This window comes from Castor canadensis, chromosome X (genome assembly GCF_047511655.1).
Source record: "Castor canadensis chromosome X, mCasCan1.hap1v2, whole genome shotgun sequence".
Classification (NCBI taxonomy): Eukaryota; Metazoa; Chordata; class Mammalia; order Rodentia; family Castoridae; genus Castor; species Castor canadensis.
Window position 1 is genome coordinate 107,414,386 of NC_133405.1, and position 20,808 is coordinate 107,435,193.

Consider the following 20,808-nt stretch of genomic DNA (forward strand, 5'->3'; position numbering starts at 1 on the left):
CTTTGAAGAGCAAAACTTTGTAGGCCCCTTCCAACTCTGGCTTCTCTTCCATTTTACGTAAGTTCAGATATTTATTCTTCAGAAGGCAAAAAAGGTCTCTGAACTGGGAATAAGCACAGTGGACATGGATTCTACACTGAAAGCAAGAGGAGTCAATCAAATTACATTTTCATTCATTTATTAAGTAATATTTCCTGAGTAAACCTACTACGTGCCAGGCACCATTTGCTAGTATAAAGCACAGAATACCTTGCTTCTTGGTGTGTTTTTTCCTCTTTGAAACATTCAAATCAAGGCAAAGAAAGGATCTGTTCACTTAGCATTCAGGTAATGTTATTTAACTGGAAGACAAATCGTCCTCTCCATTTGAACACAATTTTATAAGGAGTCACCTACCTTCAACGTTTAAATTAAGACTTATGTGGCCAGGTATGGTGGTTCATGCCTGTAATTCCAGCTACTGTGGAGGCAGAGATTGGGAGGATTGCATCTCAAGGCCAGGCCTAGCAAAAAGTTTAAGAAGATCCCCATCTCAACCAACAAGCCAGGCATGGTGGTTAGCACCTATCTAGCTAAGCAGGAGGAGGATCACAATTCAAGGCCAGCCCAGTACAAAAATGCAAGACCCTATATGAAAAATAACTAAAACAAAAAAGGGCTTGGGGCATGACTCGAGTGGTAGAGTACCTGCCTAGCAAAAGCCCTGAGTTCAAGCCCCAGTACCACTAAAAAAATGACTAAATATTCCTGAGTTATGAATTGAATGAAGAACTATGTACATGCTAAAGAATGTTCTTACATGCAATTGTGTTGACCATGCTCTGTTATGGTGGTACCAAATACTAGTAAATAGAGTGAGTTTTGTATGTTGCATAGGGATCCCTACTACTATATAAGTCCAACAGAGTAGAAGTTGCTGGCACTCTGACATTTTGAGCTAGACAATTCTTTGTTGCAAGAGGTTGTCCAGTGCATTGTAGGATGTTTAGTAGCATCTGTGGCCTCCACCCATGAGATGCCAGTAGCATCTTCCCCAGCAGTAACAAAAAATGTCTTCAGATATTGCCAATATGGGGAGGATGTCATCCTGTTGAGAACCAGCACTTTAGAGAAACCACTCAGAGAACAGTGATTGTGGACAGAAGAAGAGGTCAGATAAAGCAGTGGTCTCTCTTTCACAGCTGTAGACTTCTGCTTTAGTATACACCCAAGTAATTCTTGATGCTACTAGCCTACCACATAAAGATCAAATGACTTTTAGCCTTAATGCTAAATGAGGTAAGGGAAATTCAATTCACACAATTCACAAAGAACATTAAGGAGATAATTCTGCCTAATCATCCCTCCATCTTCCCCTTAAAAGAATACCAAGGTCATATTTTTGCTAATTACTCCACATAATTCCAGAAGTTTTGACAAATATTTGAGTACTTACCATGTGCCAGAAATTGTTCTAAGGTGGTAAAGATTTATGTATCAACTACATTCACTAAATTGAAAAATCACTCTTATAAACCGCTTTTAACCTGGGATTTGGCTAAGGATTCTTAGATCTAACACCAAAAGCATGAGCAACAAAAGAATAGGTCAATCACACTTTACTAAAATTAAAAAAAAACTTTTAGAGGTGGACACAGTGGCTCACACCTATAATCCCAGCTAGTTAGGAGGCAGAGATTTTAGGAAGATGGTAGTTGGAGGCTAGCCCTGGCAAAAAGTTAGCGATACCTCATCTCAACAAAATACTCCAGGTTTGGTGGCATGTACCTGTCATCCCAGCTACAGGGAAGGCATAGGTAAGAGGATCAAGTTCTAAGGTAAGGCTGGCCAAAGCAAAAACACAAGACGCTTCCTGAAAAAGAAGTAAAACAAAAAGGGCTGGAGGTGTGGCTCAAGTGGTAGAGCATAAAACCCCAGCACTGCAAAGAAAGAAAGAAAGAAAGAAAGGAAATTTTAAAACAACCTTGGTACTGACACCAAGAGAAAGTGAAAACATAACCTGCACAGTGGGAGAAAACATTTGCAAATCATATATCTGATAAGGGGCTTATATCCAGAGAAGACTATTATAGTTTAATAATAAAAAGATAACTAACCCAAATAAAATTTTTCAAAGGATATGAGTAGACATTTCTTCAAGGAATCAAGGAGGACATACCAATGACCAATAAGCATGTAAAAAGACGCTCAGCATGAATATTCATCATAGTCATCAGGAGTTCAAATCAGAACCAGAATGAGATATGAGAACATACTTACTAAGATTGCAATTAGAAAGCCAGATAACAAATGTCGGCAAGGTGGAGAAACTGGAACCCTCACTGTTGGAGGGAATGTAAAATGGTACAGTTGCTTTGGAAGATGTCTGACTTTTCTTCAAACAATTCAACAGAGTTATTATGTGACCCAGTAATTCCACTCCCAGGTATATACCCAAGAGAAATGAAAATATATGTTCACATAATACAGATACATGAATGTTTATAGCACCATTATTCATAATAGCCAAAAGCCAAATCAACCCAAATGTCCATCAATGGGCAGACAAATGGATAAACAAAACGCAATACATCCATACAATGGAATATTCTTGCTTTACTTTTTTTTATTTTTTGGCGGACGGGGGTTTAACCTCAGGACTTTGCACTGGCAAAGCAGGTGCTCTACCACTTGAGCCATACCTCCAGTCCAATAGAGTGGAATATTCTTCAGTCATAAAAAGGAATGACGTTCTGATAAACATTACAACATGAATCAACTTTGAGATACTATGCTAAGTAAAAGAAGCCAGTCACAAAAGGACAAATATTGTGTGACCTCACTTACATGAAATGTCCAGAATAGGAAAATCTGTAGAGATGGATTAGTGTTTGCCTATGGCTGGCATGGAATGGGGGGGAAGTCCGGATAATGGAATGACAACTAAAGGGAGAGGACAGGGTTTCTTTCTGAGTTGATGAAACGTCCTAAAATGTTATGATGGCTGTATGTACCTGAGACATATTAAAATATGAGATATATTAAAATATACCCTACTTTATATAGTGTATACTTTAAATATGTGATGTTTATGGCATATGAATTATGTCTCAATAAAGCCAGTTTATTTTAAAACAGCATTTAAGGCACCATGAAAACACAGCATTTGGACTATGACTTATTAACAAAAACATCTTGCTTAAAATATCCTCACATCTAGAGAGATCTCATTCTGGTTGGAAGGTAGAAATGATCATTCAATGCTGAAAACTACTGAAAATGCTCCAGGTAAATATTTTATTTAAAAATTTGAAAATCTTGAAAGTACAGAAAAAATTAAAATGCCCGGATGAAGGAACTTTGGAAGGACAAAATGTACAGTGATCATTTAAGATGTATTGGGGCCACTAAGTAATTAGATTTCTGCGTGTGGGGAGGTAGAAGCAAGGAGAGTTAAAGAGCCCATGTGAAAAGGAAGATTCCCTTCTTACCAGCCTGCAGAGATGCTGACAGGACAACCTTCCTTCCTGTGCACTATAAACCATATTTTTCAGGAAGCCAGAAATAATCACCCATATGATTTACTCCAGTAACAAATAGGAAGTCAAGTAAATAATACAGGGCCAAACAAAAACAGATTTAAGGAAATACATAAAAAGCTAAACCCAGTCCCCAGGAGCAGCTACTGGGAAGTTTCAACAATCAGCATTCCTTATTGTTTTTTCAGGCAAACATAAGATGACATGATCCGTGAGTGCACAGCTCCAGCCTGTGTTGTTTTCAATCCAAATAGTCAGTTTCTGTGTTTGCCTTATGCGACGTACTGTTGCAGTCCACCTAACCCATCTCATTGCATGGTTCCAGGTTTGTCTAGTTCCCCAGAGCCCATAGTTCCCCAGACCTGAAGAATCCCTAATGTCAGTAACAAGGAAATGCCCTGGGGGCATTAGGGATTTTTCTTTCAATCCTTAATAAATCTCAGCTCCTGTCTTGGCCATCGCAAACCGTTCACTATCTAGCTAAGTCGCAATACCTCACACAGCACTGTGCTCCAGTTTCAAAGCAAAATTAGGGCTAATATGGAGGTGGTGGGACCAAGTAGAAAAACAACCAAAGGCAGGACTGGTTTTTCCTACAGAACCTCGGGCTTCAAAATGACTGCCTTGGAAGCTGAAATGACCCAAATTATTTGGGTTGGGGGGAGTAATTCATTCCCTGTGTGGTAGCTGTGGCTTGGCGTGGGAAGGAGAGGTGGCAGAGGGTGGTCTCCGCGGAAATCGAAAGGCAAGGGAATGGTCTTTAGGTACCACCCATCTCTCCAAGTGAATCACTGCAGTGTCAGCCCTGCGCTGATTCCATGAATTGCCAAACAGGATGAGGTAAGGCACAAGCCTCCAGCCCCCTCCTCCCCCTCTTCACCCTCCTCCAGCGCGCAAAAGGGCGCATCCCTCCGCGAGGTGCACCACGCAGCCCCCCGCGGCCCAGGCTGAAGGGTTGACGTCACCCTTCTGCATTGAGCTTCAAGGACTGGTAGCAGTACCAGTTAGATGGAGAACAGAGTTGGGGCGCTACCGCCTCATCAAGTGGCGGGGGTCCTCCCCCAGGGCGCTGCGGATTGGGTTCACGCAGTGAGAATCACCAGATGGGGAATGTAGCGATGGAAGGGCATGGGAAAGGAATCTTAAGACCCATGTCCTAGGTCGCTGAGAAAGCTCAAAGATGCCACTGGCTTATGTAAGACCCTCTCCCCTCCGTGCGCCTCCACGCCTTGGTGGCGCCGCCCCCGGTTAGTGCGCTTGGGGAACTGTGATCGCCTTTGCCCAGGCAGGCAGAGGGCCTCTCATGAGCCCCGCAGGGTCGAGAATAACTGGGAATTCAGGATCAAACCCCGCGCTCCCGCGCTCGCTCCAAGCCCGCCACAGGTTAGCTCCGAGAGGCACCGCGAATAGGCTGGTGAGGTTAAGGTAAGAAGAGGAGTCCAGGAGGGAAAACAGACAAATAAACCCGCAACTTTCCCCAGGAGCTGCCCCTATCCCGCGAGCTTAAAAAAGAAATCGATGCATTAAAAAAAATCTTTCTTGAAAGATCGATAACCTGCAGTCACCCCCACCACGCAGTTCACCGCAGCCTGCGCCAGGCAGAATCCAGCGTCCGAACAGTCTGGATCAGCACTCTATAATCTGCAACCTGGACCCAGCACCCCGCGCCTGTCTCCTTAAAGAGGGGGCCAAGATTTGGGGTTTGCCTTGGGGCTTCCCCCCACCTTTCTAAGAGCATCATCACACGGACTGAAGGACGGCGGCCCGGCCACTGGCCAGGTGTGAGCACTCACCCAGAAGACGAAGGAGTAGATGATGAGGAGGGTTTTGAGACAGGTTATCACAGGTTTGGTCTCCATTCTCCTCGATGCCATACTACAGAGCTCCGGCGGCGGCGGCGGCGGCGGCGGCGGCGGCGGCGGCGGCAGGCGGAGGGCGGGCGCACGGGAGGGGGGGGAAGAGGCGGGGCGGGGCGGGGCGGGACGCGGGCGCGTGCCGCCAGAGGCCTCGTGCGCGCGCAAGCGAAGCCGTGTGCGTGCGTGAGCGCGCACCCCGCGGGGGCTCCTGCGGAAGGAGACGGCCTGGCAGCTTCTGCGCATGCTGAGAAGGCAGCCCACGCCCGCAGTCCCGCGCAGGCCCAGACCCCCCAGCCGAGGTGAAGGGTGGGGCGGGTGCGGTGCGGGGGAGGAAACCTGAGAGCCTAGAGGCTGGGTCAGGGGTCATGAGCGCCACTCCCAGACAGCCCAGGCATTTAGATTTCTGTTTTGTACAAAGCATGGACTTACATTTGCAGAAATGTCTGCACCTGGCTATATGAAGATTATGGGTGGCTCCAAAGATCAGTCACTCTTCTACATTTGGACGCCCAGCGGGCCTTTTCAGATGAAAGTCGCAGCAAGCAGGCTTTGTACCTAGAACAGACTGTGACGTGGCCAGAGATAAGCTGGAAGGGTGGTCAGGAACCCAGGAGCTCAGAGACCCCAAATCCTCAATGCCACAGGTATATGCAGACTCTCTAGGAGCTCTGTTTTTTAGAGTTCCAAGCATTTGGAAAGGACAAGCTAAGTGACAAGGAGGTTCTGTATGAGGCCACATTCTTCCTAAATATAAAATATATAACAAATAACAAAAAATGTTTAATATGCCTGAGAAACATGTGCCCACCTAACAAATACAGACCACCTTGCATATATGAAGGAGAGCTGCATCAAGGTCAAAATATGTTTGAAAACAAGTTAGAAGGCCTCCCAAAAGTTGAATATGGAATTAGCATAAGAATTCCACTCCGAGGTATCTACCCAAGAGAAATGAAAACTCATGCATGAATGTTTAAAGCACCATTATTCATAATAGTCAAAAAGTGGAAACAACTCCAGTGTCCATCATCTGACAAATAGAGGGTATATTTGTACAATGGAAAATTATTCATCCACAAAAAGAAATGAAGTACTACTGATACATGCTACAACATGGTTGAACTTTGAAACTATGCTTAGTGAAAGAAGCCAGACACAAAAGACCACATATTAAATGATCCACGGATAGGAAATCCATGGAGACAATATAAATGAGTGGTTGGTGGGGGACAGGAATGAGGAGTGACTGCTGATGGGTAGGGAATTACTTTTTGGAAAGGTGAGAATGTTCTAGAATTACATAATGGTGATGGTTGCACAATTTTGTGAGAATACTAGAAACCACTGACTTGCATACTTTAAAAGAGTGAGTTTTATGGCATGTGAATTATACCACAATAAAAAATAATGTACACTCCACCTAAATCTCCAATGGCTGGTTTGTAATGGAACAGTACAAATTCTGTAGGAGATTTAGCTTGATTCCTGAGAGAATCTACAGTTGGAACAGCAATACTATCACAAGTCAACTCAATTGTGGATAATGTTAAGAATACTTTTTTGTGAAAGAGTAAAAAATAGAGTCAATAAAGCTTGGAAAGAACCTTCCAACGTCAGTTGTTGCCTGAGTAATTATTACCTCCAGAGAGTCCAACATGATCCCAAGTCAGTGAGGTCATTGTATACATAGGACACAAATACGAAGAAGAGGAGAACCTGATTAAGGAAATGATGAATCATAAGAAAGGGTATTTGGGCATTGGAGGAGTGGAGAGGAATGTGGGTGCGCATGGGAAAAAGGCTAGGGACAGAATAAGTGAGGTGCCTCTGTTACAAAAGAAGACTGCCCAGGGATCCTCCATGCTGCCTGCTCATTTGCATCACCTAGAGAGCCTTAAACAACCTATCAATGCCTCTGCCCACTCCCAGCAATTCTGAATCATTTGGTATGGGATCAATGCTTAGCGTTGTTACTGCTCTCCAGGTGGTTCTAATATGAAGCAAGAGTTGAGGGCCATTTCCCCTACTGTGATGAACTTAAACCCAACTCTGAAAAGGAGCTTTCTCCTTCATGTTCACAGTCCCCAAGCTGATTCCTACTGCCGCAAGAGCAGGGAAGGGATTCTGAAGACATTCAGCCTAGTCAGTACCCTTGGCCTCCAAAGGCCTTAGCCATATAATTACTCCACAAAGGGGCCCAAAAGCCCAATGTCCATCTCAGTGGGGATAATGTGATGAGTTAATATATGATATTCACAGATGACACGCATCAGCTCAAACTAACTCAGCATCTCACAGTTTGGAGGGATTTTTGTAGCACCTAATTAGGCTGATTTCTTGAAAACTTGGATTGATCTAGCAAAAATAAGCTATTTAAATGTAAAGAATATATATATATTCAGTAATATAGCTAATAGGTAAATTTAAATACTTCCTAAATAGATCCTTGCTATTCAAACTGTGATCTGTGATATAGTGACAAAACATCCTAGTTTGTCAAGGACTGAGGGAATTCCCTACACCCAGGATTTTCATTATTAAAACTGGAAAAGTCATGGACAAACCAGGACAAGTTGGTCACCACAGCAAGGGAGCTATAGGTAAATAAACTTAACCTGTTACCCACTAAAAGCATGATGGTTTCTTCTGCCTGCATCCTTGTACTCAACAGCTTTATCATAAATCACTAGATTAGGCCATGGGGCCAGAATGTTTACAGAGTAAGGAGCGCCTTAGGACTAAACCAAGCTAAAACTAGTACAGTTCAAGATGGCCATACAAATGACAAAAACAAGGGGGAATTACTACAAAAGAAAAATGTAAATAAACTTCGTAGCTTCACTTGCTGTTAGTCGACGTGAAATCACCAATTTCAGAGGTTACACAGCTGAATAATACATTAGCTTCCCAGTAGCTTGCTGTCTGACGTGGGGGTTATGAAAACAGTTGCCTAGGTTACTTTACAGAAACTTGAAGGCTGCTTTTTGCTAAAAGCACTGGAATCCTTACTAGAGAGCAACGAGTCAGTGCTTATATCCCACTTGAGATAAAAGGTTTAGCATCTCTGCCTGCATGCCATTCTGTCCCCTTACTGCCTCAACCGTTGAGTCAGAATCTACTCAGCTCTGCATGTAGACATGTTGATCATTTGTTTTGTCCAAGACAGGGTTAACTTGGCCCATTGTCCACCGGAGTAGATAGATATGTGTTTCTTCTACCCCACCCTTGTGCTTTCTGGGCAGTTCAAGTGCCGCAAGTCCTTCAGCCCTAACCTAAGACCAGGACATTTCTGCAAGATGATGTCGCCAGCTATAACTCAGCATTTCCTGACCAGAGTTGACTGCCCAGTAGCCAACCAAGTACAAGGCCAGGATGTTTACACACAAGAAGAAAAACATCTTTTTAAACTGTGCCCATGAGAATGGACAATTACCAAATGTTAGCCACCCCCAACACACACACACACACCCCCAAATAAATAAATAAATAAAAGCTTGCTGCTTTCTTGTCCAGTAAGCAGCAGTCTAATTCTTAATCACTGCTATCTCCCTATGGCAGAGGGTGGCCAGAAGTTGGCCAGTTTGGGCTGCTGTCCAATAAAGCTTTGCCTGTCTTGTTTGTAAAATGTGACTTGGTGTCACTTTCACTGTTTCCAATACATAAGATCCTGCCATCGGGTATCAAGTCTATCCCTGAACTAGCAGTACTGACATGCGCTAGGAGAGTTTGTTAAAAATGTAAAACCTCAGGCCCCCCCCAGGCCCCACCCTTGGCCCGTGTTAACAAAACCCCCAGATGATTCAGATGCTCACTGATTACACTGTGGCCCCCACCAAAAGATACATTGAAGTCCTAAGTCAAGTATCTCAGAATGTGATCGTATTTGGAAATAACCCTGTTGCAGATATAATTATTTAAGTTAAGTTCATACTAGAGTTACAGTGGGCCCTTAACCAAATATGACTATGTCTTTAAAAAGGAAGACACAGAGGCAAGGCGAGGTGGGTCGCTTCTGTAATCCCAGCTACTCCCAGCTACTTGAGAGGCAGAGAAAGGGAGGATCATAGTTTAAGACCAATCCAGGCAAAAGTTTGTGAAACCCCACCTCAACCAATGTAAAGCTGGACATGGTGACACACGTGTGTCATCCTTACTACACAGGAAGCATGTAGGAGGATTAGGGCCCTGCTTAGGGAAAAACATTGAGACCCTATTTGAAAAATTAAGCAAAAAGGGCTGGGGCATGGCTCAAGTGATAGAGTGCCTGCTTAGCAAGCACAAGGCTGTGAGTTCAACACCTAGTACTGCCACACAAAACAGGAAGACACAGGAAGAGGGCCATGTGACAGCAAAAGCAAAGATCAGAGAGATGCAACTGTAAGCCACAGAACACCAATGATCAATGATCACCTCCATAAGCTAGGTAGAGGTAAAGAAGGATTCAACCCAGAGTATTAGAGGGAGCATGGCTCCTTTGACACCTTGAGTTCAGACTCCTAGCCTCAGAACTGTGAGAGAATAAATTTTGATTGTTTTAAGCCACCCAGCCCGTGAGACTTGGTTATAGCAGCCACAGAAAATGAACACATGTCTTAGATTCACTGATTTACTGTTTCACAAAATGTTACCATAGCTACCACATCACCCAGCAATTTCACTCTTAGGTATATACCAAAAAGAACTGAAAACAGGCATTCAAACAAAAATTTGCATGGGAATGTTCACAACAGCTTTATCCACAATAGTCTAACAGTAGAAACAACCTAAATAAACATCCATCAGGTGATGAATAAACAAAGTGTAATATATCCATAAAATAAAACATTATTCAGTCAAATGCTGTGTGTCCCAACATGGATGAGCCTTGAAAACACTGTGCTCTACCTGAATAAGAAACCAGACCCAAGGGCCACATGTCGTCTTATTCCATTCTTCTGAACTAGCCAGAAAAGACAAATCAATAGTCAGCAGATTAGTGGTTGCCAGAGGCTAGGGGGACAGGAGAATAGGGAGTCACTGCTCAATGGGTATGGGGTCTCCTCTTGGTGTGGCAAGTAACTCTGCAGCTAGAGAGTGGTGATAGTCCCACAACACAGTGAATGTACTTAATGTCACTGAGTACTTTACAATAGGTAAAGTGGTAAATTTTATGTCATGTGTATTTTGCCACACAGAGAAATAATATATAACCACAGAGAGTCCAAAGGTCATGCAGTCTGAAGGAGGGATGGTTTTAGAGAACTAATAGAAGGTCAGCAAGGCTCTATAGCAGGAGGCAAAGAAGATGTATAGGAGGCTGGCAAGGGTCAGCTCATCTGAGCCTTTTGAAGTCAGAGTAAGAATTTTAATCTTGAACTTCAAAGCAAAGGACTTTTTGTTTTCTCTGTGCTTGAAATTGGGTGAGTTCCTCAAGGAGAACTGAACTGTCATCAAATCACCTAGCTGGTCCTGGCTCCTATGGTCATCCCCTCCATTTGTTGTTCATGCAGCACCCAGAGTGTCTTGTTCAAACACAAACCTTATCATGTCACTCTCTTGCTTAAGCCCTCCAAGGGCTTTCCATTATTGCACTTGGAATCAAATTTCAGCTCTTTACCCAGCTTAGGAAGCATACATGAGCTGGCTCCAATTTTTTCTGCTACTCCTCTCTTTGACTCTGTGGTTCAACTGTTTTGGCCTAAACAAACAGACATCATTCCCCCGCCCCATGGCCTTTTACACTTGCTGGGCCTCCCTTTGGCAGGTTTTGTTCCCTAAACTGAATGGTTAGTCCCTTCCTTCCTGTGATTCAAATTTCAGCATAGATGTCATGTCCTTTGAGAGGCCATTTCAGAGGAAAATAGCCTCCCGGTCAGTATCTGTTCTAATTCTCTGCGTATCACTGCTCTATGATATTCTTGTTTATGTGCTTGACTTTTGTTGTCATTTCTTTTTGCCTGTGTATCTCACTGAAATGTAAACTCTAACACGGGGAAGTATTTTTGTCTGTGTTGTCACTATCATATCCTCACCACCTAGAGACAGTAGGAACTCAAAGCAAATTGCTGAACAGATGAATGGTGCATAGCAGTGACTTAAGATGACTGTTGACCTGTTGAATAAGGGTGTGATATTTGAAGTATGAATAGGATAATGGTGGTCTTTTAGAACTGGAGAAGCAGCTTATTACAGGCAAGAAGTAGCATGAACAAAGGCAGCTTGAACAGATGCAGAAAGCTTACTCAGAAAAGAGATAGGGCACACTAGAGGACCAAGAGAAAAAGGCAGAACCATGATTTGGGCAGTGATGGAGGGCCTCACTAAGGCTACAGCCAAGTAGACTCTAACCTAGGCAGTAGAAGCAGTGGAGGTTCTCTCAGTAGGGAAATACAATGATCTGACTTAAATTGTGGGAAAGTAATCTGGGAAGCAGTATGAAGGATGAGAGATGACCAATGGAAGAGACCAGAAACAGGAAAAGGGTTGGGAGGTAATTGCAACAGCCTGATTGGGAGCGGAGGAGAGCTGGACAAAGGGAATTGGCAGTGGGACTGGAGCAGTGCATCTCAAGTGTGGCTGCATTATGCTCTGCTGGGAGCTTTTACATTTATGAATGCCTGGGCTCCATCCCCCAGGGATTCTGTCTGAATTGGTCTATAGTGGGGACCCAGAGATCAGTGTTTTTAAAAGCTCCTCAGTTACTCCAGCTGGGATTGAAGCCCCTGGGACAGGTAAAAGAAAGGAAGTATTCTGACATAGAATAGACAGCTCTGAGGATGGAACAGGTCTGAGTGATGAAAGAAAATATGGCTGACTTCTAGTCTGAGTAAACTTGGAGGACAGTTTTTAAAACATGCAACCATGATGTATCATACATCCAAACAATGGGCTAGCATATAGTCATTACATACAGCCATTAGAAAGTATGCATATGAAGAAGTTATTTTCGTCTTAAGGGGAAATTATTGGTCCAATATTAAGGAAATGCAAACAACAGAAAATGTGTGTGCAATGTGGCCTTAACTATGTACAAACATATAGAAAAGAGGCTGGAAAAATGTGTATAAATGTTTCAGTGGTATGGTTGTAGATGATTTTATTTTCTCTTTTTCAGATTTACTATATTTCCCCAAATTTCTAAACGGTAATATATTATGTTTCTAAGTAGAAAAGAACATTTTATAAAGGAAGCCCTCCACTCAAAAGATTATAATATTATAGTTTTAGGACTCAAGAAGGAGAAACCCTGAACTCTTTTGAAAACTTGATTATATGAAACTTGAGCCTATGTTCATTCATCTATATTTCTATATTTATTAATGTATTTGTGTATCCCCAAGGTCCCTCCCCAAGTGCCCAAAAATTACTTTTACCCTGGGATTCAGAAATGTCTGCAGGACTGAGACTGAGACTGTATCTGCCAAGGGTACATTTCCAAAAACACTCAGGAAAGCACCAATCAAAAAAGGAAGGGATCTCAGCTTAGTGAATTTGGCTCAGGGGGACTTGGTAAGCACCAGAGGGTTAGGACTGTCCAGATGACAACTTGGCATAGGCATGGAATGAGTGACATAGGCCCTCAACTTTCCTCCATGGGTGTTAAGATTTTTTTTTTAAAGACTAGTCAGAAAGATACTTGAAACACAAAAAGGGTTGTAACTAATATAGCCTGCTTAACAAAAAATAGCAGGGACAAAAGGTACTGTTCTCATTTTAACAGAATGACAGTTGAATGGCTCAGAACATCGGGTAGAAACATGAGAGACTCAACTTCCTCTAAACAGAACAAGCTAAGAAGGAAAAGGCCAATGCCACTTGGTAACAGGACTCTATTCGTGGCAGCACTCACGGATAGCTAAGAAGACCAAGTTATAAATACAAGTGTCACTTCCCTTCACAACCGGGACTTCCTGAACATGTTAGAAGGAATTTGAGAGAAGTTGGAGTTCTTCAGTTTTGTTCTTGCCCTTCGATCCAATTATTCCTCCTCTTATGAATTTGTCCTACAAAAAATAAATCCATGTATAAAATAGTTTTACTCAGCCATGAAGAAGAATGAAATCTTATCATTTGCAAGTAAATGGATGGAACTGGAGAACATCATTCTGAGCGAGGTCAGCCAGGCTCAGAAGACCAAAAATCATATGTTCTCCCTCATATGTAGACTTTAGATCAAGGACAAAGGCAGCAATGTGGTTGGACTGGGACCACATGACAAGGGGAGAGCACATACAGGAGGTATAGGAATAGGTAGAAAACCCAAAACATGAAAGCATTTGATGTCCCCACTCCAGAGGAACTAATACAGAAACCTTAAAGCGACAGAGGTCAACATGAGAAGGGGATCAGGAACCAGTGTAAAGATCAGTTAGAGATGAATCAACTTGGGTTGTAACTCATTTGTACATGAAAGCAATGCTAGGAATCTCTTTGTATAGCTCTCCTGATCTCAACTAGCAAAAACGCTTTGTCTTCCTTATTATGCTTATGTCTTTTCTTCAACAAAATTAGTGATAAGGGCAGAACAGGATCTGCCTGGAAGTGAGGGGGGGAGGGGGAAGAGGGTGGAAGAGTGGGGCTGGGGGGAGAAATGACCCAAACAATGTATGCACATGTAAGTAAAAGAATAATTTTTAAAAAACTACTAATGGCAGAATTCATTATTGGAATAATGAAATTAAAAACAATCCAAATATTCATCAATAGCAATTTCCCATATTTTCATTCATTCTACAAAATTATCAGGTGCATACTATCTGCTATACACTTTCCTTTCTTTTTTTCATGGTACTGGGGTTTGAACTCAGAGCTCCATGCTTGCTAGGCAGGTGCTCTACTGCTTGAGCCACTCCTCCAGCTGCCACACACTTTTTTAAGCACGGATGATATAGCTGTGAGCAAAGCAAATGAGGAAGCTTGCTCTCAACTCAAAAAGACAAAGAATGAAACAAATTTTAGCATAGGCATACTCTAGAATTCTATGATAGTGTTTAAATATTAGATACATTTAATTGTATTAAAGCAAGAGGTCCATCAAGATAAAATACTTCATATATAATTTTTTACATGTAAGTTACAGAACAGAATTATAATGTCCTACTGCTGTGATCATAATCACAGATCTTTTTCCAGAGGAAAAATTTTGATAAACTTACGTGGTATTAGGAAGAAACGTCGCCTCTGAAAATATTCATTTGATTTTTATAAGCAATACTACATTTATGATAAAATTATTTTTAAAATCCTGTGTACAGGCACAAAACACTAGGAATGCTTCTTAAAAACTGTCATAGACACTTTGGATTTAGACTGTGACAGGTAAGTGTTTTTGTATTTAAGGATACAAAAAATAGAATTATGACTTAAGAATAATCCATTCAGATTTCAACCAAATAGAAGTACAATGTGAAGACAAAAGTTTTTGAGGTAACCTGTGTGGGTTATCGCTCCACATAGACAGAACTCCGTTGCTCTTTCCTTCATGATGGACACAAGTTTACGGAGGTAGGGACACAACAGAGGTGGTTAGAACTGCTCTGTTTTTCACATTATGCTGAGCTCAAGGAGGACATGACTATTCTTAAATACTTTTCTTAGAAATGAAATCTCAGTGTTCATTGGGTTTGGAAACTATCCCACTGATGGATTTGCTTTCTATATTTACGTTGTATCTCAAAAGAAACAATCTAAATGCCCAGCAATGGAGGATTAGTTATAGAATGATATTATTGTGCAATCAAATTTCACTTAGTTCTCAGCTATTACTTTCAGTGTTCTTCTCTGTATCACGGGGATCTAGAAACTTACAGAGTACATTTTTCTGGTTCTCTTCCCAACTGACTTCCTGTTAGTTTTGCCAATGAAAAACACTGGTGGAAAGACTGTAATGTGGGGAAAAAAAGAGAAGCCTTTTTCTTCCCGTTTCTAGGGGTCCCTCTAGCAGCAGGAGAAACAACAATAGGACCACAGGAAATTCTTGGTTCTCAACAACATTTGGGGCAGTTTCTTGTTTTTTTGATGGTGCTGGGATTTGAACTCAGGACCTTGCATTTGCATTTGCTAGGCACGTTCTCTATCACTTGAGCCACATACCCAGCCCTTTAGCTTTAGTTATTTTTCAAGGAGGGTCTTGCGTTTTTGCCTGCGCCAGCCTGGTCTGTGATCCTCCTACCTATGGCCTCCCATGTAGCTAGTATGACAGGCACACACCACCGCACCTGACTTATTGGTTGAGATGGGGGTCTCAGTAACTTTTTGCCAAGGATGCCCTTGAACAGTGATCCTCCTGATCTCTGCCTCCTGAATAGCTGGGGTTACAGATGTGAGCCTCTGCACCCAGCCCTATCATCTGTGGCAATTTTTAGAGCATTAGTAAGGCTATTAACTCCAGGGTTCCTATTCAGTGGTAACAGCTCCTCTAGCAGGAGCAGTTATAGCACCACTTGCAGATCTGTGCCAAATGCAGCCTTGTGGGCTCCAGTTCAGGAGTGGTAGAGCTTTCAGGTCTCTAACACATTGTGGTCAATTGTTTGCAAAATTAGCCAGAAGTCTTTCTCTCCCTTTTGTGGCCTTTTTCATTGTGATATTACAAACATTCCCATGAAAAAGTGAAATCTATTTCTTCTCTCTTTGAAACTGGGCTGGCCTTGTTCCTTACTTTGAATAAAGAATGCAATGAAAATGACATTGTGAGAGTGCCAAACTTAGCCTCAAGAGATCTCCCGGGCTTCTGCTCAGTGTCTTGGAACTCTGAGACTGCTATGGGAATAAGCCCAGACTAGCTTGCTACAGGGTGAGAAACCATGTGCATCAGAGTCTAGCCAGCCCACTTGTCCCAGATGACGCTCCAGTATGTAAGGGAGCCCAGCCAAGATTAGCAAAGCCAACCTGTACCCAGCATGGATGCACAGGGAGCCCAACTGACACCAGAGAATTCTCCAGGTGAGCTCTATCTAGATCACTGAGCACAGAATTGTTTCGTAAATAAACTTACTGGTTTTAAGTATGTTTATTAAACCCCAATAAGTTTAAGATGGTTAGTTGTTGTTGAGCAACAACTAACTGATATCCACCCGTCTCCATTTTGTTTTTCCAGCACGTTTTAAATCTTTGTGGCAAATTATTAGCATTAAGTCCTTTTTACACCAAACATATAGAGTGTTTCTGCTTGCCTGACTGGACACGGACAAATGCTATGTCCAAAGAATAGAATTCTATACAGCCACCAAATTAATGGTGAAGTAAAACATTTTGGCACAAGAAAATCCCCACTCTTATGCTTTTATATTTGCAAAAATGAAATTATAAAAAGTATATATATATATACTTTTATATATATAAACATAATATAAAAATTGTATATATATATACAATTTATATATATAAATTATGTATATTATATATATATATAAAACTCCAGGATGTGTGTATAAACATAACACTAACAATTATTACTTCATGATTCACTATTTCATCATTTTGTGATTTTTCTTTTACTCTACATGTTTTATATTCACTAAGTGTCCTCTAAAAGCATGTCTTGCTAGGCACTGGTGATTCACACCTGCAATTAGGAGGCAGAGATGAGAAGGATCATGGTTTGAGGCCAGCCCCAGCAAATGGTTTATGACACCCTATCTGGAAAACACTCAACACAAAAAAGGACTGGCAGAGTGGTTCAAGTGTTAGAGCACCTGCCTAGCAAGTGTGATGACCTGAGTTCAAACCTCAGTTACACCAAAAAAAAAAAAATCATGTCTTTTATAACTAGACAAAGTTTTCTTTTTATTGGTTGATTTTTCAGATTGATATTTGGTTTGGGGGAGTCATGACATCCTCTGTAACTCCCTTTTTAACAACATTTTCAAAATGACAATTAAAAACTAGGGGCCATGAAAACACCGTCTTACTTTGCTAAGGTTACAGCCTCCCTTGTTGCCCTATAATCCATAATCATGCAGCACCTGAAGTGAGAGTTAAATCTATTTTTCCTTTCTGTTCTCTTTCTAGACTCCATGTCACCTTACCAGACTGCAGCTGCCGATACATCCTCCCTTTACATCTCCTCTATGTGTGCATCAGTAGATAATTCACTCTGAAGGTGTACAAACCTTTGATTACTGAGAATCTTCTACGAAAAGGATGTTATGCTTTTTACACAGACTACAATGCCTGTGGTAAATACCATATTCCTATGACACAAAAGATACAATTGATGGAGACTTGGCTTAGAAGAACTCAGCCAAATAATGATAGTTCCAGGTTCCCAAGTTTTGTACATAGATTTTTACCATTTTTAGTCACTTATTTCATGTTAATTGAACTTAGTTTTGAAATCAAAAAGGGAACTAATGATCAGGAAGAATACTTTCTACATAATGCTGACTAACCTACTTTATTTAAGCTCATTTGCAAGAGAGATTTATGTTTGCACTTCAACTAATAAACCAGTACATAAATTTAACATTAAAATTTCTTCTATGTAAGTACAATGGAATGTAATTTAAGCATTAAAACATAGATATTATGTATTGGGCTAAATCCCGTCTTATTGAAATCCATGAATGACGACATTTAAGGTGAAGACTGGATCATATAGTATGGCTGAAGCAGAGCAGAACACTGAGCTGATTATCAATGAGTTAAATACTGAATTAATCAATTCTTTTATTTATTTATTTTTGGTGGCACTGGGGCTTGAATTCAGGTCCTCAATGCTTGCTAGGCAGGGGCTCTACTACTTAAGCCACTCCACCAGCCTTCAGTCAATTCTTTTGTTAGAATTGTCCCCATCAGTATGCAGATAGCTTCCAACTATGATATATATATATATATATATGTATATATATATATGTATATATATATAATCATTGGACACATTTACTTATCAACTATTGGCATGATTTCAATCCAGTCAATCTGTTAGTAGCCCGTACTCTTTTTTTCGGCTGTACTGGGGTTTGAAGGCAGAACTTCATGCGGCAGGCACTCTAACACTTGAGCCATGTCCCTAGTCCTTTTTGCTTCAGTTAAATGTAAATAAGGCTTCACATTTATTCCCAACTAGCCTGAATGTAATCCTCCTACTTACCCTTGCCACATAGCTGGGATCATAGGCACATACTGACATGCTTTATTGATTGAGATGGGGTCTCACTGACTTTTTGACTGGGCTGGCCTCAAACTGTGATCTTCATGATTGATCTCCTTCTCCTGAGTAGCTAAGATTACAGGTATGAGCCACCATGCCCAGCCTTGAAATTTTAAGAACAGTTAAAAGGAAATGTGTCATGTAAACAGGAACAATTGTAAGACATCAGAAGAAAAGATGGAATAATTTAAGGCCTTTGTTTTTAACAAAACCCATTTACACTGATTGGCCTATCTGTAAACTGGAAGAGTGAACTTGCCTAGACAGAGAAAAATAAAGAGTGATTGTGGCTGGTGGACCAAAAACTAGGGATTTTTCTTTGTTCAATCGGTTTTTATTTTTATTTATTTATTTATTTTGAAGTACTGGGGTTTGAACTCAGGGCCTAACACTTGCTAGGCAGATGCTCTACCACTTGAGCCACACCACCAGCCCTTTTTTGTGTTGGGTATTTTGCAGGATAGAATTTCAGGAAGCTTTGAACCGTGATCCTCCTGATCTCTGCCTTCCAAGTAGCTAGGATTACAGGCAGGAGCCAGCGACACCCAGTTGATTGTTTTTTATTTTTATCTGTTTTGTTCTTTTCAGTTTTTAAAAAAATCCCTGATGCATTGAAAATTATGGCCTCCTTTATACATTTCTAGTGGAAAATGGCACATCTTGTATGAAAGACAATACTCATCAAAATTGCACATGTAATTTGGAGCCAGGAATTACACTGAACAGGTACATGTGTGCACATGCATACACCACATACATATGCAAGAATTTATACATGCAACGTTGTCCGTTGTAACTTTTGGGGGTAATAGTAAAAGTCTGGAAGCCACTCAGTGCCCATCATTGGGGATTGGCTTAGGAAATTACAATAAATGCACGCAATAAAATGCTATGCAACTATGAAAAGATTGTAGCATATGTTCTCATATGCTACGAACTCTAACATACATTAAGAAAAAACATCAGGTGTCATGCAAATCATATGCTAACTTTTGAATTAAAAAGGTAAAAAATCTGAATATTTATTTTCAAACATTAACAGGCTAAACAAACAAACAAATTAAAAATGCTCACCCTCATACTTACCTGGCAGAGGAGATACCATGATCATGAAAGTGGTTTTCCCAGGGCGAGGCTTATCCATTGCACTCCAGATGTGCTGACCCCTGCGATTTCGCAAATGTGGGAAACTGGACTGCATAATTTGTGGTAGTGGGGGACTGCGTTCATGCTTTTCCCTGAAAACAAAAATAAAAAAATAAATAAAAATGCTCACTCTCTCAAAATTGGAGGCAAACAAATAATAATAATAATAGTATTTACATATTCAATCCTTCCCTTTTGTATAAGGTAATCCACTAATAATTGAAAAAAATGATTCCCAAAGCCTCTTGCTGGCTTATCTCATTGATAGAAATTTAAGCTCGATGTCATGAAAGTCATTATGTACATGTGAGTCACACTCTGTGTGGCAATTGCCAAATTTGAATCATCATTCAGTCAAGGATTTGAATATCCTTCCTCAGGATATAAATTCACAGTCATGACAAAAAAATCAAGTTCTTAAACCAAGCTATGTCAGAAATAAAGGCAAAAGTACTGGATAGGAACTGCTAAGTGGAGGGCTATTGATAATGGAGGGGCAGGCATAGAGAGTCCTAGTAGAACCCATAAAAATAGGCAAGGATTTCATAGTTGTGAATGTCAAAAAATAGAGAAATGTTCATTTTGATGTCTGTAAAAGATTTCCAAGTCTCCCCCCCACTGCTTGTAGACACCATGTTACCTCTGTAATTTATTTATATCTCCAACTTCACTTCTTGATAGTCAGTTCAGTCAGCTCAGGCCTTCTGGGCCTTAGTCCCTCATCTGTAACACAGGTTAACAAGTGCTGAGTAGAAATGAAAGCTTGGAACACAGAACAAAATACTAGACCAGGCTGCGTTCATTGCTTAAAAACTACTTACCAGAAGATTCTGATTTCATTGTGGTACCTTAAGATGCTGGGACTGGTCCCAGTTGTTTGTTCAGATGGTGTCAATAAGGGACCAGAATAAAGGAAGTTGAAATGCTAAAAGTTTCTTGGCATGATCCAGTGGAGGAATCCAGACTTCAGATGATAGAAATTTTGTAGTAGATTTCTTATGCATTGCCTAATTGCCCATTCAGCTCACGTGGTTTTTTGGACCTTGACTTTATTACTTAAAGCTTCTGACAAAATTTCCTCTAGTAGTGTGTAAGATACATAGACTATGAACCAAGTTCTCACTTTAACACATAGTTAAATCTGAAAAATGATTAGTAA

General features: G+C 41.1%; 1 protein-coding gene and 1 non-coding gene across 2 annotated transcripts in view; one reads left to right on the top strand and one right to left on the bottom strand.

The window, feature by feature from the left end:
* The window catches only part of Tspan7 (tetraspanin 7), a 127,973-nt gene extending 122,516 nt beyond the window's left edge, over window positions 1–5,457 (bottom strand). The window contains exon 1 of the mRNA XM_074063760.1: window positions 5,312–5,457. Within this exon, the coding sequence (XP_073919861.1) occupies window positions 5,312–5,392 (81 nt within the window). The 5' untranslated portion in view covers window positions 5,393–5,457. The remainder of the gene's footprint in view (window positions 1–5,311) is intronic.
* A 14,124-nt stretch (window positions 5,458–19,581) lies between these two features.
* LOC141419962 (U1 spliceosomal RNA) lies at window positions 19,582–19,744 on the top strand. Its single transcript, XR_012444688.1, has one exon. It is a non-coding gene; the product is annotated as a U1 spliceosomal RNA (small nuclear RNA).
* The last annotated feature ends 1,064 nt before the right edge of the window (window positions 19,745–20,808 follow it).